The sequence below is a fragment of the Hipposideros armiger genome, unplaced genomic scaffold (genome assembly GCF_001890085.2).
Source record: "Hipposideros armiger isolate ML-2016 unplaced genomic scaffold, ASM189008v1 scaffold_175, whole genome shotgun sequence".
Lineage (NCBI taxonomy): Eukaryota > Metazoa > Chordata > Mammalia > Chiroptera > Hipposideridae > Hipposideros > Hipposideros armiger.
This window is the reverse complement of record NW_017731525.1, coordinates 46001-73765: the sequence shown is the minus strand read 5'-3', so window position 1 is coordinate 73765 and position 27765 is coordinate 46001. Positions and strand designations below refer to the sequence as shown.

At 39.6% G+C, this 27765-nt stretch overlaps 1 protein-coding gene across 1 annotated transcript; it reads right to left on the bottom strand.

Annotated features, from left to right (window-relative positions):
- BMP3 (bone morphogenetic protein 3) lies at window positions 1-27696 on the bottom strand. Its single transcript, XM_019652159.1, has 3 exons — window positions 26839-27696; window positions 10484-11397; window positions 1-4089 (listed from the first exon to the last, which is right to left on the bottom strand). Exons 1-3 carry the CDS (start codon window positions 27167-27169, stop codon window positions 3898-3900), a joined length of 1437 nt encoding a protein of 478 aa, XP_019507704.1. The 5' UTR covers window positions 27170-27696; the 3' UTR covers window positions 1-3897.
- Window positions 27697-27765: the final 69 nt, after the last annotated feature.

Here is a 27765-nt window from a genome sequence, read left to right as displayed (position 1 = left end):
TTTAATGAAGCAATTTTTTATTTTCATACTGTATAATGAAATGCTCTCCATTACTGGAGGAAAAGGATACAAATTCAGCAAAGCTTATACGTCAGTAGTGAAGCGTCCTTCACAGTTTCACTGCAACGTGCCCCTTTAGTGGATTCGAGTAAAGAACCAAATTTCATTTTGCATGTAATAACTATAGTAAAAAGAGTTTTTCTCACCATCTAAGGATGAAAATTATTACCATTATAGAAAAGCAACAGTCATTAAATAAATTAAAAGCATCTTTAAAGTTTTTCCATATACATATATAATATATATATATATATATTTTAAATTGCCATTGACTGTACAAAGCATTGAATTCTCAACTAAAACATTTACAGAAACTAGGTGGAAAACTGAGGGGAAGAAGGCTTGGTTTTTAGAAAAAGGGGATCATTTAATCACTTATAAACTACATTAAAATACAATTCTTATGGGAAACAAAGCTATACTGAGATGTCAGACTTACCCGAGATTTCTTATTTAATCTCCTATTTAATCTTATACATCAGGTGTGGTTAGCTATTCTTTAACCAACTTTGATTGAACAAGAAGTCAACATTCAGACATTAGTTACTTGTTAGCACAGAGAAAAGTGGAAACAGAAAGACTAAACTGGATAATGTAATTATACAAAAATTTTTATGTCAGACTGATAATAGCATTATATACACATGACTGTCTATAAAAATATTAAGTGGGCAACAAGATTTTTTCAGAAATATTAAGGTAAAAATCTTACTTTAATGAGTAAATGATCATTGGTTAATATATAGCTAGGCAAATTTAAAAATGTATATGAAATATTGTAGTCCTGAGATCTGGGGAATCCAAGCTTCCAGTTTCAATTCTATAACCCCAGATCCTGTAAATTGTATATTATTTACACAGGTTACAATAAAGTACTTTGAAAATACTATAGTGATATTGGCAGCCCTTTAATTTGAATTCAAAAGGATATTGAAAAAAAGATTCCTTTTTTAAGTGACTGTGTTTGTGTGCATGTGTCTCACATCTAGGAGCGGGGGTGTGGGTGGGAGTGGGCATTGGGAGAGAAAGACAGAGACCAGACAGAAACAGACAGAAAGGGAGAGTGAGGGGAATGGGGGCGAGAAACAGACAAACAGGGATGGGGATGCATGACTTAGGAAATGGCATTATAAATGTAATTTCTCTTTTCACCACTGCCACTTTTATATCAGGAGACTTATAAAACGTCTATGTAGTAATTATACAGACACCAGTACCTAACAAATTCTGAATCAGTCACTTAATTTTCCAACTCTCTCAAGTAAATTTTTATTAACTAAAATATTAACTCATTCACTTCAATCCCCACGACTGAAAAATAATCTTCCTTTATTCTTTGGAAATAAAGCTTTTCCTGTTTATACCATAATATGTCCTCAATGCAGTGGTGAAATGATAATACAAAGCCACCCAGAAATAACTACTGGTCAGAAACTACTGCCAAGAGACTACCCAAACTCTTTCACAGTGCTGCAATTTTGTCATATAAATTGCTACTTAAAATAAAATCTTAATTAGTTGGTACTTGAAAATTTTTATTATTTAGAGAACTTTTGGGGCCATTTTAGGATTTAATTTGTAATATGTAGGCATTGATTCTAATTAAGAAAGGTAACAAACAGACATCTGGATAAAAGAAGGCTGAGAAGCAATACTGAGAATTGCTAGAGATTTGGTTAATATATCTCTAGGAAAAAAGTAAATTTCATCGAATCTACCAATGAAAAAGAAGTTTTATTTATTGAAAAACCGTATGACCAGGATATGCTGGCCATATGCTGGCTTGTATGGCTGGCTTGCTTCTATTAGATAATTTTGCTTTCAAATTTTGATAAATTGTTTAAAACAGTAGTTTTATCACCTATCTCATTGTGAATCTTTAACTTTATGCTATCAGAACACATAATTAACATAAGGAACCTAGTAACTCAAGCACCAGAACTTAATTCATTATTTAGAACTGGTGTGTCTCATTCCGGAGTTAACACACATGCACACCAATCTTTATGTAACTCCAAAAGTGTCAAGAGCTTCTTTTCATTGTGATCTTTTTTCTAGTGGGTTTCCAATAAGATAACAAGTACCGTTTAGAGAAGTACATAGTCACAAGCACTGAAGAATAGAAAGTTTTTGCCTTTGGTTTCTGAACAGAAGCACGTGCAGTGTTTTTCGATCTCACTATCACCCATTCAAGGAAGATGCGTGTGAAATAGTCAGTATTATAAACCCAAATTTTCAGTGCCGGAAGAGCATTTCAGCTCATCTAGACAGCCTCTTCATTTTATCAGCAAAGATACTAAAGACACCTGGTTAACACGGTGCCTTTTACAAAATAGATGCTCAGTAAATATTGATGAAATGATGAACCACCACAGACAGCTATAGGCAGAAACTAAAAAAAAAAAAAAAAAAAAAAAAAAAAATTCTTCTGATACGTCACAGCCTCTGAAACGGCTTCACTGCCTCACATGAGGTAAGACTGAACTAAGGTAAGTATTAACCACAGACAGAGCATCAGCAATCCATGGTCTGAAATAATTTCTGTCACACAAGTAAATATAGTGAGTGAAAGGTTTTTGAGACAGTGTTCAAAGGCAAAAGTATAAAAGGCGATATTTATGACCAATAGAAATGGGGGGGGAGGGGAAAAGTGTCCATATTTGAGTCCCTTTCTTGGTGGATAATTTTTAGAGAATTTTGCCAAAGAATAGCTTCCACGGCTGAGTCAAAAGCCTTGATCCATGTGAAAAAGTGCCTGGACTTTTAGATGTGACTGAAGAATGATATGGAACATGTGATTGTGATTAAATTGGTCATGTAAAGACATCTCTAATAGATCAGTTTTTGAGCCTCAGTAACAATTGATTACTTCACAGAAAGGGGCATAGCAAGAGAACTAAACATTTAATGGCTTCAGGAAGGATTTTTGAATTCAATTTAAAAGAACAAATGAAAGTACTTGTGAAAAAGAGGTATAGAGGAGGAATTACATCTGGGTTTTGGAAAATTGGGTTGCTGGTTTCCTTTTCTGGGAGGCAATGTAATGAAAACAACTGTATTTCCAATTAAACGGCTGGGCCAAGTGGTAACTCTCTGCATATGCTCTTGGAGCACTCCATCCTTTTTGGTAAAGTTCTCATAATTGAATGGTGCTGGCCAGAACGTGAAATTAAAAAAAAACAAAGAATCCTGTGTAGACTGAATTATAAAACCATGTTAATTATAAAACCATGTTAAGGAAACCTTCCTACAGAGGCGCAGGCACCTGGCCGTATGCACACCGGTACATGGACACATACGCACGCACTCGGCACACGCTGTCTCCACTCAGCTACTCACACAGTGCTGTGTGGAGGAAAACACAGGTAAACAAGAGTCTCAAAAATTGTTACGATAAACATCAAAGTTGATCGGATTATGTAGCACTTGCTGAATTGCTCAGGAATCTAAGGCAAGAAGCCTACTTCAAAATACGAAATTATTCTATTCTCGATGTGTAGCGATAAATGATAAGCTATTATGGTTTTCCAATCTATTTTCCAAGCCCATTACAAAAATAAATCACTGTGTTCTCTACCAGTTCTAAAAACAGTTTGTTACTATGTTTCTCGTGTGATTAAAAGAAGTAGATGTCTCCATATTTACTAAAATCTTGCTTTTAGTTACATTCAGAAACAAATACATCCCAGCTCTCCTTGGTGGAAATGGTCAATTTGCTCATTCTCTTTTGACTATTAAAATTTTTCTTTTGGAATGAAATGCGTTGGCAGTGCAAAAAAAAATAGTCCATAAAAATAAACTGATGGAATTAAGCATTCAAATGAGTTCTTTGCCTGGTTATCTGCAAGCGCAAGACTCTACTGTCATGTTAGGATAGACTTTAAGTACCACGTTCTTATTTTCATCAAAGAATAAGATGCTGAGCGAGGACATCTTTTCTGGCACACAGCAAGGCTCAGGAATTCCAGGGACGACCCCCACAGCTCTCACTATACTCTGGATGGTGGCGTGGTTTGATGGCTTCAAAGACTAGAAAAGAAATGGGAGAAGAACACATATGGTAAGCGGGACTGCTTTTCCACTCTTCACCCCTCATCACTAAAACACATACATAAGGCATTCCTTTCAACAACTTCATAAAGCCCTGGCATCATTACACATTCAGCCCAATCTCCTACCCCACCATCACCAAAATGGTTATCATTTATTAAGTGCCTGCTATGTGCCAGACCTTTTATACGTAGTATCTCTATGCTTACAACAAAACTACCTTTTTTTTACATTTTTACTAAAAAAGTTAAAAACATGTCTAAAATCAAATAGCTGGTAAGTGGCAGCGTGAGGATTTGAACCAGTTACCTAAACAAGAATCATTTAATTAAAAACAGCTGAGTCCCCAAACACCTTTAATACATCCTAGGGTGTTTTCTTTCAATAATAAGATTGCAACAAAAAATGACTTCCTAGGGCTCCATAAAGAACCCTGACAAGAACCCCATGGATACATTATTGCCACGACGATAGTGATATTTACACCTTTTTGTGAAAATGAAGCCAAGAATGTCAAGGGGCATCGATTTATTTTTTAGTTGCCACAAGGATAAATTGGATGATGGCTCCAGCGTGGATTCACCACCTCTCCTGAGAAACACAAACTGGGGTTAAGAAGACCACGCCATTGGCCACTGGGGGTCACTGTTGCTCCATGGGTTCAGACTTCAATGCAGCAGAGTTAAAAGAGTTCTAAGCGCGGACCATCTCCTCTGGGAATAACCTAGGGGGCCTAAGGTTATCCCATGGATGTCAGAAGTTTGACCAGAGAAGCCTGAGTAAAATCTGTTCCTGAGAGAATGCCAAATGGGAACATTAACATCCATGTGAAACATGTGGTTTTATTTAGCGAGAGCCTTACAGCCCTGCTCGGCACTGAGGGACAGTCACTTTGCCAAGCCCAGAATGTTTCGGTAGAGCCAGAGTGGCAAGAACGTCTTCAAGAAGTGCCACACTTTTCAACATGAGTTTTCCCTATGTCTCTTTCAGGCAGGTGAAACCGTTTTTGTTTTAGGCATATTCTGAAACAGAAATTTGGTAACTTGCCAGAGATCACATGTGAATCCAGGAGTAGGATTGAGGCCAAAACTCTAGCTTTTTAATTTCAGGATTTTGAGCCATGTTTCTCATGGCTCAAGAGGCACCTCTGCCCCAAAGAATCGGTATTTTAATTTCATACTCCTAAAACTCCCAGTATGGGAAACTGGAAAAAGTTAAAAGGTTAAGGGTACATACAAGCCAAGGGAGAAGCAAATAATACAAAAATCTGGCATACTATAAAAAAAAAATACGTAGAATTCTTTTGGGCAGAGAAAGGGCAAATATGATTTGTCTCATCCCCTCTTTCCATTTTAATGAAAACATTACCCATATGTTAGCCTTCAACTTTATTGTGAATAGGCATAAATTATTTAAAAACTTAGTCTTAACGATGGGTAACTGTTTTTTTTACTCCTTCTTCCTAGAGGCTTTAAGTATGTGTTAAAAAGAATGCTTTCAATTCATTAGCTTTGCAAAGGAAGGTTATTCTCCCTTTAAAGAAAGGAAGTCTAGTTGTTTTATTTTGCATATCATGTGCTCTGCAGCAGCCATAAAATCTGCGTAACTGACACAAACTGCAGTTGGTATTTATATAGTTTATGTCAATAGCCACTGTTTGTTATTTCATCAGTATTGTTAATATCCAAAGAAAACTTTTGCAGCCATCTACTTTTCTCTATTGATTTATTCTTAAGACTCAATCATCCAAATAGCTTATGATAATGCCCCCAAAGAGGTTTTTTTAAACAACAGATTTTTTCTGACATTATTCTGTTATTGTTAATGTTTAAATGATGCCTATAGTATTTAAATTTCACAGGAATAGGACCTATTTAAGTAGATGAGGCTCTATCGATAAACACTGCTATGCATCAATATTCCTCAGTGCCTAGAACAGTGCATGCTTTATGCACTGATTAAATATTTGCTAAGTGGATGAAATACTTATAAAAAATAGCATACCCTCCATTGTACCTATTTCTAGGGGAATAATTCCCAAACAACAAAAATAAAAGGTTCTGTGCAAATGACCTGGAGTAGATATGGAAACTATTCTTGGGTGTATCCCAGGAAAATTCCTGCCCTTCTTTTTTTTTAAGCTCTAACTCCCAAATGATAGATTCAGAAACTATGAGCAGTCTCTGGTGGACTCAGGGAATTAAGTGCAAACCCGTGATTCTGGTTGGTGTGTCTTATCAGGAACCTCTCTGTTATCCAGGGAGTTTCCCACTTTTTTTTCTCATTATGGAATCCTCTGGACAAGCTGCCACTACCAGGAATAATTATGTCATGCACAAAAGATCCATGCAGTAATTTGCTCATTTAAAGCATATTGCCAGTCTTCAATTCTTGTTTGTTTTTGAGTTCTGGTCATATTTCTCATGACTTTCTTTACGTAACTTGGGAAAGCACTCAATCTGCGTTATTTCCCTCCCCAGTCTCCCTTTTTAAGGAGTGTGAAACATGACTTCACCATCAGTTTAGGTGATTTTTTGCTTAGGTAACTAAGCACATCAAGAGTTAGAGTTTTGGGAGTTCATAATTGTGACCAGAGATTGGAATTGGAAAACTCAGGAAATTAATCCAGGGGTATCATTTTGAACTCATTAAATGCAAATTTCTTCTTTATACAGGATGCTTGGTTCAAAGGGTTTAGATTCTTTGCTGCCTAAGTCTACGGCTTTGCTGTTTCTAGTTTTTGCATCATTCCATGCAGAATAACTTCATTCCTCTAATCCTTGTTGGTTCACTTGGATCTCTGTCAGTGACAACGGCTCAATCATTTTCATTGGAAATCTCTGTTTTCCATCTTTGCTAAGGTGGTGAGGAGAGAGGCAAAGGCATATGACTTGGCTTTAACTATATGGGTAGTTTTCATCTCATGGCAGGATTCCAGGGGTCTCTCCCTAGAAGAACAGATTGGCTGTAGGGGCTAGAAATCAGAAAACTCCAAACTGCAGCGTCTGTGAATGAAATCTGCCGTGGTCAGGCCTGCACCTGCCAAGCTATGGATGATGTCCTCGAGTTGCATTTGATTACAAATGCATTAGCAGGGGAGAGTATGTCATCAGCTAAGAGCCTTCATTCCTGACCAGGGCCGTGGGGTTTTGCTCCACACTCTTCTAGTCCAGCCCACATGGGTGTGATAGCCCAGAAACTATCTAATTGGAATCAGCGAAAGGGCAAAGCCTGGAATTTGGGAAAGGCAGAACACAGCTGTTCTGAATTACAGAACAGGTTGTCGACTTTTGCAGACACAGAGCCCCACCATATAGAGCAGGCTTTTTCGCTCAGGAGGCCAAAAACGCAGGAGGGCCAGCAGAGGAGTCTGGCCTGGGAGAACTTTTCTCTGGGGCAAAATGTATATCTAAAGTCTGAAAGTTCTTTGGCGCCTCAGTTATTCCACATGTGTTTGTACTGATGTGGTCAGAAACCTTATTTTCCTCCATTGCTCGGACTGTATTTCCATTTAAACAGCTCGCTCTGGTTACTGCATCAGACACCGTGCTGATAACGGCAACGCTGATTAATTACATAGCAGCTTCCTATCGCTTCACGTTTCCCATGCTTGTGGTGACAGTACCACTTGAAAGCCACAAAGCCTGGAAGGCTTAACGGGAACCACTAGAATCCTTTAAAAGTTAAGCAGATCCACGCTAGGTGATGAGAGACTGAGAACTCCGTGTAACAGCCAAACTTCCACTCTCAATTTGGCAAAAGGAAATCTCAAGCGCAGGGAGAAACTCCACACTTATCCCTGTTATGTCTCCCTGGAGTTCTGATGCCATTCCAAGTTTTGACAAATGTTATGATGAGTTCAGTTGCTGCAACCGATGCTCTCCTGATGCTATTATTCTCTAAAGAAATGTTACTGGAAGAGCTTATGGGCTGTTGCACCCACAGGGAGAATCCTATTTTAGGCTTTGTGATGTTCAAAAAGAGACTAGAAACATTTAAAGAACTTCTTCTTGTCTTACATTTTTTATTCTCTTGATCCCTTTCCCTGTGTAACCTTTCTTCAGGCCCCTACATTTAATGCTCCGTTCTCCTCGGTCTCAACAATGGTCATTAATAATAACGTCAACAGCAAGTATTCATGGAGTGCCTACTATGTGCAAGGTGCTCTAGTGCCTCATTCTCCCACTGTTTTTATTATGTAGATACTATTATTTTTATCAGTTACTGTTGTACCCCTTTCAAAGATGAGATAACTAACATACAGAGAGTTTGAGGAACTTCCCCCCAAAACCATGGCTGGTAAGAGGTGGAACCAAGATTCAAGCCTGAAGGATCTCTCAAATTTACTACTCATAGTGGGATTTTTGGACCATCAGCAGCAGCAACATCTAGGAGCTTGTGAGACCTGCAGAATCGTAGGTTGAACCCCCAAGGCCACTGGATCAGAACCTACATAGTAACATGACCCCCAGGCGATTTTCAGGCACATTACGGTTAAGCAGCCCAGCAATGACCAAGCATGTACATTTAATCATTCTGTTGTGCTAACACACTTCTCCCCTTAAACTTGTCTCTGCTGTTCTTTACTTATCCCTCATAAGTTTTAGAACTATTATTCTTTAGGTCACTGAGAACCATGGTAAACTTGTACTGAAGCCACAGCAAGGTTTTTAAACAGAAAAAGCAGGCTGAGCCAACAGGAGATGGCTCATTTTGGGGGGTGGAGATGAGGCCACGGTCTCCTGAGTTAGAGGTTGAAAAGCTAACCGACTATTTCTGCATTTTCATGGCTCCCTGGGCCCTGAAATCGGGAGTCAGGAGGGAAGGGAAAAGCTGCTTCCCCAGGCTACCCAGGGAAATTATAGTTTATGAGAGTGAGAACAGTTATTTGGAAGACTCAGAGGCCCACTTAAAAATCAGTCATTCTGGGTTTAGAGAGAGATTTTGAATCCATTTCTGTCTCTCAACGCTACAGAGCAAGCCACTCTTTAAAATAAAGATTAATCACTGCCTGTTATATTTGGCATCATTGCTGTGTGTTTTTAAATGCTATCCCAGTTTGAAAAACTTTTGTTTGATCACTGAAATGTCCTTTATGAATATTAGGCAAGATAAGGCTATTATATCATTGTAAATGTATATAATCTTTACTTTGTGTTTCAGTTTACAAAACATGGAATCGGCAAAAACGTTTTCTTGGAACATGTAGAAAGCTTGTCCTTCTGAGACATTCTAACAAGAAAATGGAACTTCAGTCAAGTTCCTGGCCCTGAGGCTGACATGGCTTTGTTCAGTTGGTCCTTTGCTTTGTGTGTGTGTTACATTTAGCATCCCAATAATCATAGGACTGGAATATGAAAAGGCTACTTTAAAAATTTATAAGCAAAGGTTGGTTACTCTTTGAGGCAAAGGATTTTTTTTTAATCATACAGCAGCAAAAGTTGATTCAATTCAAATTTTGCAAAAAAAACAGAAAACACAAAAAACCTCTATTCTTCCTCTGAATTCTGTTTCTAGAACCACTTTTCATTGTATAACAGAAATTCAAACTGTTATAAGCTAAGAATGCAAGGGCAGCAATAAGCTTAACTGAAGGCCAGAGGGCACCACTATATTTCACTAACTCTAAATTAGAACAGTCACTTGGACTTGCTGTGTGAGATGCGGGTGAGGGTGGGGAGGCTTTTGAAAATATATTTGTCAGGATACTGAGTACTGATATGATAAGGTACACTCAACATTGATTTTGAAAGAGACACGGGTAAGCGCTGACTGGTTGAAATGACTCTTGGAAGAAGTTTACAGAGTCATTCATTGTATACTATTCTGCCTTCCATTTTGATGTTTATTAGGAAAGCAAATGAAATAAATATCTGGTGGACTTCATGAGGTGAGTTTACCTGGACCAACCCTTATCCTGACCCCTGTAGGGACAATTCGTCTCATGAAAGACTATCGAAAAATATTCCTTATCAGGAAATCAATCCAATTAATCCCTTCCCTTGTTCCCATGACATCCGCTCATTTTCAGCCTTCCACCATTTGGGGCTTGCTTATTATCGTCAACAGGTGTAGCTTCACACATAGCTAAATTAAGACCATATAGCTGAATATGCACTTTGTTTGGAAGCAACACAAAAAGCCATATTTTACACATACTTTTTTTTCTCATATCCTTTTTCATAGCAATACTGACTTCATATTAGTTTAACAACCATTAAAGAAAAACCAAGCATAACCACATTACCGATTGCACTTTAGACTGCATTCAAGAAGCGTCCAAGTGGATTTTGTAAATGAAATCACACACTTAACTTAGTGTGTCTTTCTATTCTATGGAAACAGGAAGTACAGGACAAAGAACCATGGCTACCTTTGGCATGGGGAACTGGCATGCTCCAGAGCAATAGTAGGCATCAAAGGACTTGGGGGAGATAATCCATTCACTCCAGCCAATATCCGCAAAGTCCACTTTAAGATATCGCCTGGCACAATTCCGAGGTTCAATCCATTGCTTTCTTCTTGCCTTCTTCAGGGTCTGTTCATCAAACTGGAGTGTCTGGCTCTTCTGGTGAGGCCCCTTTCTCTGTTTCTTCTTGTTCTTACTCTTCTCAGGGGGCTGAGTCTGAAGGGTCTTATATGGCTTTCTCTCTTCCCATACCCCATCCTCCTCCTTATACTGATATTCTGCCCCAGGAAGCTCATTGTTCTGCAGAGGCAGCAGGACCCCAGCAGAACGCTTCTTCCTCCGTTCAATAGAAAGGGTGGCCCTAATATGGCTATCCAGTTTGGGCACAGCTCCAGTAGGAAAATTCCGGTGACCTTGGAAGCTCGATACCACACTCTCTGGCTCAGAAATGGCTGCATCATTGGCATACACCAAGATATAAGGTTCAGGAAAGGATGACATCTTGTTTGGCAGCTGGTGTCCTTTGGAGGTAATGTTAAATCCTATGAGGAACTCCTCACTATCCTTAGCCTTCCTCAAGAGTTGCGTGATGTCTTTAGATAGCCAGGACACAAAGTCTCGATGAGGCTTGGTTATATCTCCTGAAAGATGACCCAGTAGTTGGCTTTGGTTTCTGCTGGAGTTGAGGGTCCATGCGGACAGATCAATCTGAATATGTTTCCTCTGAGCACGGTGTGAACATCCTTTTGACACTGGACAGCTCAGGCTGATGTTTATTAGCTCTCCAATATAGAAATACAGGGTGGCCGATAAAATATTTTCAGACTTGGTTAGAGACGTGAGGTTAAAAATATGCAATCCCTTGCTTTCAAGGGTTCCTAGGAAGGGAAAAAGAAAAAAGAGAGTAAACAGGAGTAAACAGGACATCTACCTAACACCATATACAAAAATTAACTCAAAATGAATTAATGACCTAAATATAAGAGCTAAAACCATGAAATTTTTAGAAGATATAGGGGTAAAATCTTCATGGCCTTGGATTTGGCAATGGATTCTTAGATATGACCCCCAAAGGGCAAGCACCAAAAGAAACAAAAATAGATAAATTGATAACATAGATAAACTGGACTTTATCAAAATTAAAAACTTTTGTGCACCAAAGGACATTATCAAGAAAGTCTGTACAACCTACGGAATGGAGAAAATATTTTCAAATCATGTATCTATAAAATCTAGTATCCAGAATATATAAATTACAACTCAACAACAAAAAGTCAAACAAAGCAAAAAAAAAAAAATTGGCAAAGGAATCCAATAGCCATTTCTCCAAAGAAGGTATACAAGGGCCAACAAGCACATGAAACAGTGCTCAACATCAGTGGTAGTTATTAGCAAAATATAAATCAAAACTACAGCGTGGTACCATTTGACACATACTAGGCTGACAATAATAATAAAAACAAAATAACAAGTGTTAGTGAGGATGTGGAGAAATTGGAACCCATTTACATTGCTGGTTGGAATGTAAAATGCTTCAGCTGCTATGGAAAATAGCTTGGCAGTTCCTCAAAAATTTAAACATAGAAATATCATGTGACCCCACAATTTCACTCCTAGGTATATAGCCAAAAGAACTGAAAACAGGTACTCAAACAAGTACATGTGCATGTGTGTTTATAGTAACACTATTCATACTGGCCAAGGGCAGAAACAGCTCAAATGTCCATCGGCTGATGAGTGGATAAGCAAATTATGGTTTATCCATACAATAGAATATTATTCAGCCATAAAAAGGAATGAAGGACTGATACACATTACTGTATGGATGAACTTTTAAGACATTATGCTAAATGAAAGAAACCAGGAAGCAAAGGCACATATTGTATGATTCCATTTATATGAAATATCCAAAATGGGTAAATCCATAGAGACAGAATGCAGATTGGTGTTTGCCAGGGGCTGGAGGTATGGAGGAATGAGGAGACACTGCTTAATGGCTACAAGGTTTTACTCTGGAATGATAGAAATAATTTGGAACTAGAGAGACTTGGTGGGTGCACAACATTGTGAAGGTACCCAATGCCACTGAATTGTTCATTTAAAGATAGTTTTATGTCATATGAATTTCACCTCAAACAAAATGACAGTAGTAATTTTATTTATTAGAAAATTTTGTCTGGGTTGTGTTTTATAAGCTTTATCTTGTTTTATATGTAAACAACTTGATTTGTTTTGTATTATTATTGTTAGGTAGGTCCTGCCCTCCCTCAGTGAACCATTTGCCATAATCATTTTTCCCCTTTTATAAAAAAAACTGTATGTATGTATGTATGTATGTATGTATTTCATCCATCCCCCCACCCTTCTCCCCCTTTGGCAACCATTAGCTTGTTCTACACATCTACAGGTCTGTTTCTGTTTTGTTTTGTTTATTCATTTGCTTTGTGTTTTAGATTCCACATATAAATGAAATCATATAGTGTTTGTCTTTCTCGATCTCACTTATTTCACTCAGCATAATACCCTCTAGGTCCATCCATGTTGTCGTAGATGGCAAGATTTCATTCTTTATCATTGCTGAGTAATATTCCATTGTGTATGTGTGTGTGTGTGTGTGTGTATCCCCATTATTTAAGAGAGTACCAAGAACTATTACTATAAATTTGGCAAGTACTGTGATAGCTTCTTACCTGAGGCAGTGTATATAGCCTATTGGTTACAAGCATTGATGCAATTAGACTCACCTTGATTCAAGTCCTGGCTTAGCCACTTTGCAAAGCTGGTGTTGTCATTTATAAAATGGAGATACTACCTACCACTCTTGTCATCAGAATTAAATGAGATGTGTGTAAAGCAGTTTATAAAGGGTCTAGTAAATGTTTGTTAATATAAATTATTACTGGTTTATTAGTGCTGGTTTAGCCATATAACAGGGATTACATCTTCTACCTGACTCACAAAATATACAACGCAGGATGAGGATGGGTAAACAAGACACTGTATTTCAATATTCAGATATATCTGAAAAAAATGAGCCGAATATTCAAAAGTGTCATAAAGAATTAATGTTGTTTGGAGCTTGTCTGAAGTTTACGACATTCTATGAATTTAAGAGTTGAATTTTATCTATGTAATTGAAGCTGGTCAATTGTATTTCCAGTTCTTCAAATCCAGAAATAAGAGAGTGTGACAGAATGGGAGGTTGATTAGAGGGCAGAAGTTGGTTCCTTCTCTGAAGATCATCTAATGAGTTAGCAGTAAGGCTGAGGTTAGAATCCAGTTCCCAGGCCTGGGATGGGTCACCAGAGCTGGCGCCCTCCTCCGTGCACTTGCTCCATATACATATTTGTTTCAGAAAAACACACGCAACCGTGGAATTATGTTCTTGATCAAAAACATATTTCAATAAAAACAAAATATTTTTATAAAGACGCAGAAACTTAGAATGAGTTCATTGAGTCCCCAAGCACAAGGGAAGTGCAATGAGAAATATATTTTACTCGTTTTTAACTCTGTGTGAAGGAAAAAGGAGGAAACTGCCATTTGTGTACATCTGTATAATCCATGACACCAGGGTAATATTTTACAGACCTTTATGGCATCAGGGTTGTTCAGAGACTCTAGTCTTAATTCATACCAGCCACCAAAGCATATATACCCAAACTTTGTAGCAGATGGAAGTTTAAAATGGAAGGAAGAGAAGTCACTCTGTTCTAAGTATGTGGCAATCAAATGGTTGCCAAACGAACATCCTGGCAGGGAAGACATGAACTCTGAGGAATATGGGTGGTAGTGTCATAATGGGTAAACCAATCACGCTCCTTTCCCCCACATTTTGCTTCAAAATGTTTCTTTCAAACATGTTTCCAGACACTTGTGACCTGCTGTTAAACGGCCTTCACCCCTGAGTCTAATCTTCAATATCTTCCTATAAATGTTTCAGAAATCTGCCATATGGCCTCTTCTGGTGACTTTCATTTTAAATCAGAGCATTCTTTTGAAGTTAAAGCCCTATGGCACAGTCCCAACTCCACCACGCTCAACAGCTTTCCTCAAGTAAAGAATCTAAGTGCCTTAAGCCTCCGTTTGCTCACCTGTAAAATGAGCCCAATAATATCAACTGCAGACTCGTGAGAAGTAATTGAAAGGATGCAGGTACAGCACATAGCACATAGAAAAATCTCAGTGACTGTTAGCTAACCAGGACTGCACTGTCCACTGTCATACGGATTAGACACTGAAGTTCTAATTGAGATGTTCTGTTAGTACAAAATACACACTGGATTTCAAAGACTTCGTACAAAAATTAATGTAAAACAGTAATATATTTTATATTGATTACATGTTGAGATGATAATATTTGGAGGTATTAGGTTAAATATTGTAATATTGTGATTTATAATAATAAATGTATAATTGGTCTTCCTCCCTTTTCTGTCAGAGTTCCTAAAACCCTTGGAATTTCCTAAGTGTGACAGCCTTAAAGGTGTTTTTTGTTATGTTAATTAGTGGCTTTTGGAGGTCAGGTAAGGATGGGGGCTCCTTGCCAGGGGAGCCAACTCAGTGATTAGAGAATTGGAACTTTCAGTCCCAGCCTCCCATCTTCTCTGGGGAGAGGAAAGGGGCTGATGGTTGAAGCTAACACCAATGGTTGATGACTATGTAATGTAGCCTCCATAACAACCCAAAAGAGGGGTTTGGAAGAGCTTGCAGGTTGGTGAACACATGACTATTTCAGGGAAGTGGAGCACCTGGAGAGGGCATGGAAGCTCCACACCGTTCCCACATACCTTGCCCTATGCATTTCTTCCATTTGGCTGTTTATAAGCTATACACTTTTATAATAAACTGGTAATTTTGTGAGTAAATGGGTTTTCCGAGTTTTGTGAGCTGCTCTAGCAAATTAATCAAACCCAAGGAGGGGTCACAGAGGCCTCCAATCTGAAGCCAGTTGGTCAGAAGCATAGGTAATAACTGAGGCTTGTGATTAGTCTACAGTGGAGGGTGGTCTTGTGGGACTGAGCCTCTAAACTGTGGAATCTGATGCTATCTCCAGGTATATAGTATCAGAATGGAGTTGAATTCCTGGGTACTCTGCTGGTGTCTAAGAATTGTTTGTTGGTGTGGGAAAGCTTTCCCCTTTCAGAATCGAGTGCAGAACATTTTAAATATAATGTATTAACAAAATTAACTTCACCTGTTGCTTTTCATAATTTTATTTTATTTTATTTATTATTTTTTTTTAGCTGAGCCATCCTGCCACCTGTTGGCAGCTCAGTGACAGCTCAGCTTGGGCCGTGAATCAAACTGGGGACCCTGTTGTTCAGAGCTCAAACTCTTGAGCGAGCTCTTAACCAACTGAGCCACTCGGCCGGCCCACTTTTCATAATTTTAAATGTGGCCACTAAAATTTAAAAATTACATATGTGGCTTACATTTGTGGTGCAAATTAAATTTCTGTTGGAGAGTGGTGATCTAGAATAACCACCAGTTTTAGTATCATATAGTCCAAAAGGAAAGAAAAAAAGGAATCTTGTTTTCCTAAGTGTAGCGAAAAATTGGAATTTTGCTAAACACGAATATGCAAACCAAAAAATAAACTGGGCAAAAACTTCCCGTCTTGGAATGCAACACACTCTCCTTTATCAAGGCCATATTAGATAAAGATAATTTTGGTGGTTACTTTTTAATTTTTCCTCCAGTTGTACTTAATTGATTCAATCTGCAATCAAAAGTCTAAGACCAACACACTACTTTAAAATCGAGTTAAATGGGCAGTGTAGCAATAGTGAGTTATAGCATAGCGATTATAGATATAGCTTTAATTGTGTTATCTGTGAATTATACATAAACATCCACTACAGCCAAGAAAGAACAGGGACCAAAGCAAAACAAATGTTTTGCTTAACAAATATGAAATGAACACCGACTAGGTGCTAGATCCTGGTCTGGGTCTCGGGGCTGCACAAACAACCACTGCTGTCCACACTGTGGCAGGGGGACAAGGTTAATAAGCCATCTGCAGATAGCTTGCTGTCAAAGGTGTTGCTCTTGGAGCACAGAGGAGGGAACGATTAACTTTGCCCATTAAGGGGAAGAGGACACCCTAGGAGGAGGTAACCTTTGAACCAGACTTTTAAGAATGGAGGGACAGGAGGGTTGGGGAAGGGATGGAAGTTAGCACATTCTAGCAGTATGCAATGCTCAATATCTGGAAACTTTTGCATAAGCAATATTTCCAATGTTTTAAACAGAAACTTATAAAAATATTCCAAATTAACCTAGTCATTTGAAGTCCTAAAAAACATATAAGCTGCCTCAGTGCAGAAAAGGAATGGTCACTTCACATTTGGCTCCTGATCTAAGGTGCTGTATTACGCCCAGCGCCTGATGACTTTTGCTCTTTCACCATTTCTACCCAGGGATGCAGGGATCCCTGCCTGTTCTAGGTTCCTTCCTCCAACAATAAGCTCGAAATCTTAACCATTCCACAAAACAGTCCTTGATCTAACACACACATTATTTTTGCCCTCTCTGACCTTGAAACACATAATTCCTGTGTAAGTCAATGTTCTTTCCTTCTAAACAACCCAACAAATAGTTTTTACAATGGACAAAAATGGTAATAAGAGGGCTGCATGGAATTGAGCAAATGAGTATGGGGGAATATATAAGAATAAGATAATACCTCCCTGTGAGTAGAAATATGTGATGATAATATCTACTCAATTATTCTCATGATTATTTTTTAGATTTTATAGTAATACAACTTATTAAATGGGTATCTCTTCCCATGCTTAGTAACAGGAGTTTTTCACTAGGATCGTCTCTCTTCCCCATGAATCGTAGCAGAGATTTATCCATGGACATAGATATATCCATGTTCAAATAGTGAATAAAAAGTGCTTTAGTGTTCACGTTCCCTCTTCTTCTGAAATATTGTGAGATATATATATATATATATATATATATATATATGTATGGAATTATTGAATCAGAAACCCAAGGTGTACTTTCTGATTAATAAGAACTGATATAATAATAATATAAATAAATGATGAGTTTTATCAGGTTACAAAACAACAGCATATGCAGTTTTCGGCTGTTTATAGTCTTCGGGTACTAGAATATAGCACTAACTGTACGCCATACCAATCCAATTATATCTAGAGTTGCATGCTTAATTCCAGGTGCTCTCATTTTATTAATGTAGAAGAGAGCAACGAGGAAAGTAATCAAGAGGTTGAAGAGTCTGCAGACTTTCAAAGGAGCCTGAGTTGAATACATAGAAAATACATAACCTGGAGGAAGAAAAAAACAGTTCAGTCACCACATGAGAATTGTTTGCGACTACCTGGGGGTCTGCAGAGGGGTCAGTGTTTCCCTTTCCAGTGTCAAAGGTGAGAATGGGGTATAAAGGTGATAGTTGGACGGAGGCAGAATCTAGGCCAAGGTATGCTACGCCTTTCTATGCATCGAGCCTAACATTGAGACCCTTCTGTGGGACTAGGCAAATGGAAGATAGATGATCATAATTCAAGACTATTACAGAGGGTCTCTTTATGGTAGGAAGGGGGTGAAAGGTGAACTAGATAACCTCACAGATCCCTTGCAAGGAACTACAACAGGCTTTATTTCCAGCTCTTCCCAAGGAAATGTTTTCAATGCCAAAATGTGACGACCAATAGATGGTGCTGTTTTCTCACCGTTGCTGTCATTGGCACAAACTTGGATTTTCCTCATTGGGGATACACCTACCGCAGTCTAGTTAGGATTTGCCATTGGCATTATAACTTTCTTTTGAATTTTCTAGAGTCATAATATCTGTGAATTGAAAAGGGGTTTAGAAGTCAGGTGAGTTTCTGAGCAAGCCAAACTCCCCTTTGCACACCTGTTAGGACTTCTGCACCTGCTGCTGCTTCTCCCCGAAATACTTCCACTCCATCCACCCTTGTTCTCCTTGAATACTAGATTTGTTTTTTAAGGCAAAGGACAGGCACCACCTCTTGAAACAAGCTCGTCATGATGACCCGCTCCTTTGGCTCGGATCCTGCCTCTGTGAAGCATTTTCATCACACTGTTGCTCCTTCCTAGGACCATAAACTCCTTCAAGACAAGGCCCTGTAGTAATTAACACCAGGCTCTTCAGCCCTTAGCATAGGGCTTAACACTTCAGCTGTGCTCAGTAAGTGCTTCTTTTATGAATAAACAGGCCTACTCATTAATAGAAAAGCAAAAATGAAGGACCATAGCAGTTACCCAGTTAATTTTGCAGAGGAACTCAGGTCTCCAATGACCTAGTTGGAACGTTTTAGGAGTTCGATTACTATAGAAAGACAGAAGACTTATTCCTATTTTTATCTGAAAACAAAAGCACCTGCACCAAAGGGCATCAAGGACCCAGTGAGGACACTGCGACTTAGGGACAGCTGTGCTCTTGCAACAGCTTGGCTCCTCTTGAGGAGTAGCTGGAAGTTCACCTTCGTGCTAGCCCACACAGAACATTTTCAAAGGGAATTAGGACATACAATGGGAAGCTTTCTATGTAAGGTCTGATTTTAAAACAAATAGACTAAATGAAATCCTGATGATTACTTAAATCCCCAGGAAGCAGGGAAAACATTTTAGTCACCCAGAAAATATGTAACTAAGAACAATGTGTTTCCCACTTCTTTCTCCAAACAAAGTACAGCTGCGAGAAATGCCAGGGGTGCCTAGGACGGGGCCATATGCACCCGAGGTCACCGGCAAAATACTTGCTGCAGATACTGAGTCACCATCACAGTTTCTCTATGTCACCCTCAGCTTTCAGGCAAAGGCAACATGGAGAGTTTCTAAAAAGTACACCATGTCATAGACTTTTGCTTTTCTTGCAGAGTCCCAGGCAAATGGCTGAGTTTTATGGGATCTCAAAACAACCATCCTCTACGTCCAAAGTAAAACATGGCCAAAGATGATATAATGTATGTTTTTCTAGAAGACAGCAAATGTTCATTAATCAGGTTATCTCCTCTTAGCCTCCACCCAAGGGCATTCCGAGACTGTGAGCTTGTGGAGGGCAGACCCATGTCCTATAAATCTTTGAACTCCCAGTGCTTCGCACAGAATTAAGCATTTATATCCTGAAAAATATTTGTTAAACTTGTTGAATGAACGAACGTGTAAACTTACCAGATTCAAAAGTGTTTCCTACTTAACACCAAAGTGAAAAAACTTTCAAGTAGTTTCAAGTTCCCAAAGTCAGCAAAAGCCCTTCTTGGGTTTAAGTACTGTGTGGAGTTTCCTTCCAGTTCAACAGAAAAGGAGCATTATTAGAACAGTGTATATAAAGTAGAATAGTATTTCCATTCAACATATTCATGGTGAAATGTCTCGTATGAAATTCTTTCATGGTAAATTGATTTTTAAAGGATCCTTTGCCTGGCTGATAGCTTTTTCTGCTATCTGCTTTTATCTAGTTCCTTCAACAGCTGATTCAGCTCAGCTAAAATGTATTTACTGAGTACCTGCTATGTGGCAAACTCTGCCAGGTCCTCAGCACACAAGAAGGAAATGACATGTGCTCTTTGCCCTCCAGAAACTAGCTTTACAGGCCCCTGCTCTCATCCTCCTCCTTCCAGCAAATTGATTAGGCCTCTAACTCTCTGCAGCTGTGAAAGAAGGGTAAGCAGTCTCAATTAACTTACTTGGAAGCCCTCTCCAGGGCACAAGCTGTCATAAAGACAGTCTATATACGGTCTAAAGTGAAAGAAGCTTACCATTCTATGAATGCATAAACCATTTGTTCAGGGGCAGGCCCACTAAAAGGGCCACGACTTGCATGCAAATCAATCTTAGATTTCAGACGCTGGTTATGATATGATACTCCAAACTCGAATGACATGAGCATAGAGCAGTCTGTCTCAAATGTGCATCAGAATCACGTTGACTTACAACAGAGATTTCTGTACTCCGCCCTCAAAGTTTCATCAGGCGGTCTTGGGTGGGCTGGAGAATCTCTACCAAGTTCCCAGGAAATGTTAAGGCTCTGCTAATCCAGAGACCATACTTTGAGAACAATTAACTTCAAGAAATAACTATATAAAGGTGCAATTCTGCTCCATTCAGCCACCAAGATCAGGACAGAAAGAATAACTTCTGGAATGTAGGCTTGGGATGTCATAGATAGTATTACAAGAGGACTGCCATCTCTTTCTATTTACATCGCCACCCAGACATGTCCTTTGTGCTCTAAACAACTGCACATTATCAACATGTTAGTCGTGTTTAAGGTTTTGTGGGAAGCTAGAAAGAGGTTTAATATTAAGATATTATAATATAACCTTAAAATATAAAGAATACCTCCTTTACATTGGGCTTCTAACATTTTAGTGCATTTTAGCATTCATTTTCTCAATTGCGTTTCACTATCTTTCTGTGAGACTGGCACAGTAGGTGTGACTTAACCCATTTGATAGATGGAGAAACCAGGCTTAGCAATATTAGATTACTTTATTAATTAGCAGTTTAGCCAAGATTAGCATTTAGATCTCTTAACTCTTAGCTTCAGGTAATCCAAGAATCTCTTCTGTACTTGAAAACCATTTTTCTTAACCCACTCCTAAGTAGAGCAATTACACTCAATTCAAATAGTTTTTAGATTAATTCCGTGCAACTACAGTATTCTTCGAAAGAAAAGAAAGTAACATCATGTTGGGCCTCAGCTGTTTTAACTGTAAAATCAGAGGACTGGACAAAGAACTCTGCATTTTTAAATCTATTGGATACAATAATTTTATAAAAGAAATATGTAAAAGAACAGTGCTCAGTAAAGTCAGAACCTACTGAAGCTGGTAATACAGTAGGATCGGTTTGTCCAAACACTTTTTTTCATAGTGTGTCCCCCAAAAATCAAAGCATTGCACTTACTGTGGTTCTGTCACCAAGAAAAGGTTGATTCTCAAGAAAGATAGATCACTGAAGGAGTACCAAAACACACCATTATCAACTGGTTCTATGACCTATGTGTGGATATTTCACATAAAGAGGTATGCATGCTTTTAAAAATATTATCCCTGAAAATGTGTGTTACTAAGAGCACTGCTTTATGTACCAATATGTTGGGACACAACCACTAGTAAGATGTGAACAGACTAGCAATTTTCTGGATTTCTAAATATGTTCCACATATGAGGGCTCTTCAGTTACACTGTCATCCTTTACTACTGTCCAAAGTAGATATCATTCTGGTATACTTGTGTTACTTGATTAATATTATGTCAGTGTTTCCATTACAAAATTCAATTTTCATGGGTTCATAACATAATCTTAAAAATTCACTCTGAATTGAAACTTGGCCTAGGAAAGCTTAAGATGAGACTACTTGTGATGCCAAACTTCTTTCCACTAGTACCACTGAAAAAAGTTATTAAGATACTGATTACTAGGATATAGAAAATGAATAGATGGAGAAACCCTCAAGCTTTGTAGGAGAAAAGTTCTGATGTTGTAGCACAAAAATTCTGAATAGTGAATAGAAAGTATGTACAATGTTGATCAATAATTTTCAGTAGGCTTTTTGATTGGTATGATTTTTATTATATCTAAGAAATACAAAAAACAATGGGGATTATATAAGGGATTTCATAGGTGTATTGAGTAAATGTGTCTTTAATCAAGGTATTAATGGTGAGGAAACATTAACCAAGTAATGTGTATGATCTCTAGTGAATTTTTCCACAAGTAAAGTAGCTTTTCTTTTAAAAGAATAGTACTAGTTATAAAATTGCAAATATTAATCCTATAGAAGAAAACAATGAAGAAGAATTCATAAAGAAACAGGGAAAATGAAATTCAATGACAGAGAGACTCATAAAGTTACCTTCACAGAAGTTTAAACCATGAAAGCAGGAAGATGGTGCAATGAAAATTGGACCCCAGTCCAAAAAATAACAATGTAAATGATACAGGTTTCACTTGAATTTTGCATATCTTCTTTCTTGAGAAATTAGGGGGAACCAGTATTTCCCCAAGTAGATATCTTAGAACTACAGTTCTCTAAAATGCTCTCTTGGGAAGAAAGTGATCCAATCTTAAGGGGACTCACTAGCATTTTAAAGTCCCTGAAAGGTCCCATAGGAATGAAAACTGATCATTTTTTCCAAACGTGTTTGACCATGGAACCCAATTTTATGTAACACATGTTAATATCTGCCAAAGACCCCTTTTTACCAAATTTTCTCCTAGAAAATTAGATCAAAATATTAGAAATAATAAGTTCTGAGATAAGCTCAGTATATTTGAAAGTTGTCTGGCCAATACATCATGATTACCCATTTCTTCTTCTATATAAGAAAGGGTTGGATTTGCTTTCTTTAAAGCCTTTTCCAAATATAAAATTGTATAATTTCAAAATGCTTACAAGCATATTTGACATTCATATCCCTATTTAATTTTTAGAAAAACCTGAACCAGGTCAATCAAGTGCTTATAAACTTCTACTGTTTAGATAAAATGTATGTAATCCTTTTAACATATTCTTCATTATGTATATATTTTTAATGTACAAATATTCCCTGAGTGAAAGTATCTGCTTAAGGGATTTTTTTTCATTGACCCTCATGGTCTTTTGGTCTCTTTGAATGTGTCTAATTATACTAAAGAGCTAAATTTAAATAATTTTTTATGTAACTCATTCCCTTTCTCCTTCCCATTAGCATGGATAATCAAGAATTCATGGTATTATGGATTTTTAAATGTCAGAGATTGTAAAGCTGTCTTGCCTATTACAGTAAAACTTCATTAAGGGCTATCATGTATTCAAAGTGGTATATAATTCAAAGCAGCTGTATACCCAGTTCCCTTTCTCCAGATGTACTATTGTCTTTTGAATAAAAATGTTAGATAATCTAAGCACTCTTTAATTTCAAGCCTAGTTTCTAGGTGCCAGGAATTTCAAGGTAGCTATGCTTTAATAAAGTTATTATATCCCCTTACCATCAAACCCATCAAAAATGATGGTTTCCTACCAGGGATTTTATAAGAATGGCTCCTATTGGAAGTCATCATTCACCCTTGATTATGCCTTTCGTGAAGCCTTATATTTTAGCCTTGTACTTCAGAAACATGTCAAGTGATACTTTTTATTTAAAAAAAGATTTTTAGTCATAATAGGCAAGACTCTCCCCTTTTTCACTGAAGAAAAATATTCACTTTTGGGTTGGGATTACCTCAATTTTCCTTTCTTTTATCTATGAACTCTGGGTGATTTTTTTTAAAGGTGACACATATCCACTGAAATACAATCTTTTTGTTATATGTCATACATTAAAATAATGACAGTTTCTTAAGAACATGTGTGCTTTAATCACTTTCCTAAAAAAGTTAAATTTATGATTAAGAAAAATAAGATTAAGTGACTACGGGAATGATGTGGAACTAATGAACACAAAGTATGTATCTCAAAAGATCAAGCCAGGACCAAACATCATGAAAACTGTTCTTCTTTTATTACATAGTAGCCAAGGAAAATTTAAAGTAAGATTAAAATAAAAGCTGATTTCATATCCCTCTTGTCTTCCTTCAAGAGGGTATGTTTTTTCAAGCTGAACTTCTCTGTCATCAATAATTTTGTAAATTACCTTTTACAAAGGAAGGATAAACCTATCTTTGTGTAAACTCTTACACATCACAAAGAAACTTACTAGCATTCCAAATGTACGGTTTTGGCACAACAACTGCATAGTGTTGAGGGAGGAGAAAAGGGGTTGGCAGAAAGTGTATTTAGGATGCATGCCACCCACCATCAAGTAATGGTTTAAGTAGAAAGTAATCAGAGGGAGACCACAGCAGCTAAATTTCAACCAAAGATATTCTAGGTTTAGAACAATAAATAATTTTAATCAGGTATGTTCCAAGGAGCAAATAGGGCTCTAAGGCTATAACTCAGCCTGAAGAAGCACTTGGCAAGTCTACCAGATCAGCAGCTGCTCCACACACACACAGCACACCACCTGACCTCCCATTCCAACCTGTAACACCGTTGGTACAGAGAAGCCCATATGCTGTGAAATCTAAACACTGTGAACCAGAAAACATATCTAATTTATTAATGCAGACAGCATCTTTCACCTACATCAGAACACATGTCACGAGACAAAGGGTGTTATGAAATTGCTGATATGGATGAAGGAGAGGGACACACATGAAAGCCTTAGCACCTTCCTGGAGTCCTGCCTTATTAGAGCCAGAACTGCCTTATAATAAGGTCTTTTGAGTGTTAGTAACTAAACACTCTTGGAAGAGGTCCAACACGAACCACCCCTCCAGGAGTCTCCAGTGCGGTAACATGACACTTAAGCTTCCACAAAAACCAGTGTCTACATTTGATGAATAAGTCATTAAGACAGTCTCTAGGATGCGAAGGGGATTACTTTTCTTATCAGGGCACACAGCCTTGTGTATAAGCTCGAAGCTGCAATTCATCATTTCAAGGGAACTTCTGGCCTCTGTATCAGGGTTTATCATTTGATGGCATAAGACTACAGTGAGGCTGATAAGAGACACTGAAATCATAGCGCACGGAATGAGCTGAAGCCAAAAAGCATATGGATCCTGAGTCATTCAAATCCTTATCCATCTCCCACTCACGGCTCACTCAGCCCAAAACAAACAGACAAAGAAGCTATACAATATGTGTTAATGAAACAAACTCACATTCTACCTCCAAACCCTGTGATTCACACTAAAAATGAAACTTGTTGATACAAAAAAATACTCCCTAGGAATATTACCAAGAAAAAAGAATATCAAGGTAAGAGGGATTTGAGTATCTCCATGTAGCCACCTGTTTTGCCCACCCAACTTCCTTCCCTCTCTTGTGGCTCCCACACCTCTCTTTCCTTTTAGCTCTGACCTCCGAGCTGCACTAAAGTAAACAGAGCATTCAGTGGTGTGGTCAGCTGTCAGGACAGCCTCCTCAAGTGGCTGGCATTCTGTAGATAACCCAGAACAGGTTTCTGTTTCCTCAGCAGAGGCCAGCTCCGCTAAGAGCACGGATTATGCTCCCAATCTGAAGAAGAAAGTGAAATCTGGTTCAGCTCAGATTCTAGCTAAAGACTTCTGCATCAGAAAGCATAATTCACGTTTATTGTAAATGTCATCATGCCTATGAGCTCTAGAGTGTATATTTACAGTGTCAACTTAGGGCTTTCCTTGATGGATGCTTTGGTTTTCCTTTTTTCCAGGAGTCCTACATATCAAAGCATTGGGAGATTTCTTTCTAGTGATTCTGACAGACTTGATAGAGCATGAGGCATGGCCTCCGTACTTGAAGATTCTTGGCTATTTTTCAACCATTCACCGAAGACAGGCTTTGCAGTTATGTTTCCCTTTATCGTGAATGCAGTGAACAAAAAAGCCTGGTGCATCCTCAAAGCACATAAACCGAGCTAGTGTCCAGGAAACTTTCCTTCAAGCTGTTAGCACAAGGGAGGCAGGTTGTTAGCATAAATTATTCCCTTCACCACAGGGGCCAGGGGAAAGCTTGTTAAGCCATGAATTTCAATCCACAGTGATCTGTGTGTTGAAAAATGGGATGAGCAGATTTTTCATCGCAGATTCCAAGAGGTGTTTACACCCACGGCTGCTTCCCCACCCCCACTCCTCCCAGAGTGGATGGTACACCTCTATTTGCCCAGATGGGTTTTAAATAATAGATACACTGAGCACCTGGCTTAGTTCGTGTGTTTGCCACCAACGGGAAGCCGTCAAGTAGAAAGTGTCAACTATAGGAACACAGAGGACGCGAGTTAAGAGGGTGCAAGGTCTAGAGAAGAGATTGTCTAAAAGGCTAGGCTAGGGGAAGGCGTGTAGTTCAAGTGTGACTTTTCCCTCCCGTGCCCTGGGGTTGGCATAAAATGACATCTGCCTCTAGGTAAACATGGCTAAAGCCCAGTTCCAGGGAATTTCCGCTGACCGACTTAGGAAACATCAACATAAGCACCCCAGAGGTGCTCCAGGCACCCAGGGCAGGAGGGCTACGCTGGGCATGGGGGGTGGGGGGTAACCCCTTCCCTTCCCCACGCTGTTCCTCCAGCAGACCCCCTCCGCGGCTCCGCGCCCTTCTCTCCACTTCTCCCTCCCAATTCGGACTCTAAAACTGGGCTTACTCGCTGGTGAAATGCGGGGTGTGACGGGACCGAAGGTCTGGGAGAGCAGCTGAGAAGGAGGAGGGAAGGTCTCTAGGTAGCACTATAGAGCCTAGAGTAGATGAGGAGGCTGGGGGTCCAAGGAGAGGCCTGGGGCAGGACCGCGAAAAAGAGTGCTCCACCGACACTCACCTGCTGCTCCGGCTCGAAAGCTCCGAACCGTGTTGCCTTCGCGTAAGGGCTGGGGGCGCAGGGGCTGGGAGCGCCGCTCGGAAGACCCTGGTGTCCTCGCCGCCCCGGCCCTGCCGCTGCCGCTGCCGCTGTACCTGTCATAGAGGCGCAGCATGTGCTCCGACACCTTGTCGTGCGGCTGCAACAAGGGGCCCGGGCCACCACCTGCAGTGCGGTCGCCTGGCACAGCCTTGCGGAGCTCCGGGGACTGCTGCTTCAGTCTCTCTTCCTGTGCCAGGCTCACGCAGAAGCAGCCCAGCCACAGGCAGAGCAGCCCGCGCGTCCCGGCCATATCGAGGTCCCCGCAGCGCGTCCGCTCTCTACGTCGCGGGGGGACACTACAAAGGCGCCCGGGGCTGGCGGCCGAGCCGAGAGGGTCGGACTCCAAATGAGCTGGGGCGAGGGCTCCCGGAGTCCGGGCTCTGCCTGAGCAGGACAGTGACGAGCCCTACTTTTTGCGCTGGGGGATCGCGGACCTGCAGGTGGGCTCTTCCCGGGCTGCGGTGCGGACCTCACAGGCGCAGGGCGCTGCAGGCGCCGACTCCACTCCGGCGCGGAGAAAGAGCTAAAGTCACGGCGTGTGTGGCCAGGGTGTTTTCAGGATCTGTCTCTACCCTCCCTCCCCTCTTTGCTTTCGGGCACACCCGACTTAAGCGCGGCGCTGGGGACGGGAACTAGCGCTGCGTCGGGCGCAGTGCCGGAGCGGGGAGCGCGCGGTGGGCCGGAGGGCGCTCGCTCGCCTTTTCCAGGGATTGGAGCAGCCGCGCTGCGGCCGGACCGAGTGTTGAGTGTGTGAGTGTGTGTGTGTGTGTGTGTGTGTGTGTGTGTGTGTGTGTGTGTGTGTGTGTGTGTGAGAGAGAGAGAGAGAGAGAGAGAGAGAGAGAGAGA

Excerpts from the sequence above, each read along its gene's own strand:
- BMP3 (XM_019652159.1), bottom strand. The coding sequence starts at position 27,169 with ATGGCCGGGACGCGCGGGCTGCTCTGCCTGTGGCTGGGCTGCTTCTGC. Across the intron at positions 11,398-26,838 it reads CTTTCGAGCCGGAGCAGCAG|GAACCCTTGAAAGCAAGGGA; the intron begins GTGAGTGTCGGT and ends TTCCCTTCCTAG. Across the intron at positions 4,090-10,483 it reads GCCAGTTCCCCATGCCAAAG|TCTTTGAAGCCATCAAACCA; the intron begins GTAGCCATGGTT and ends TTTCTTTTCTAG.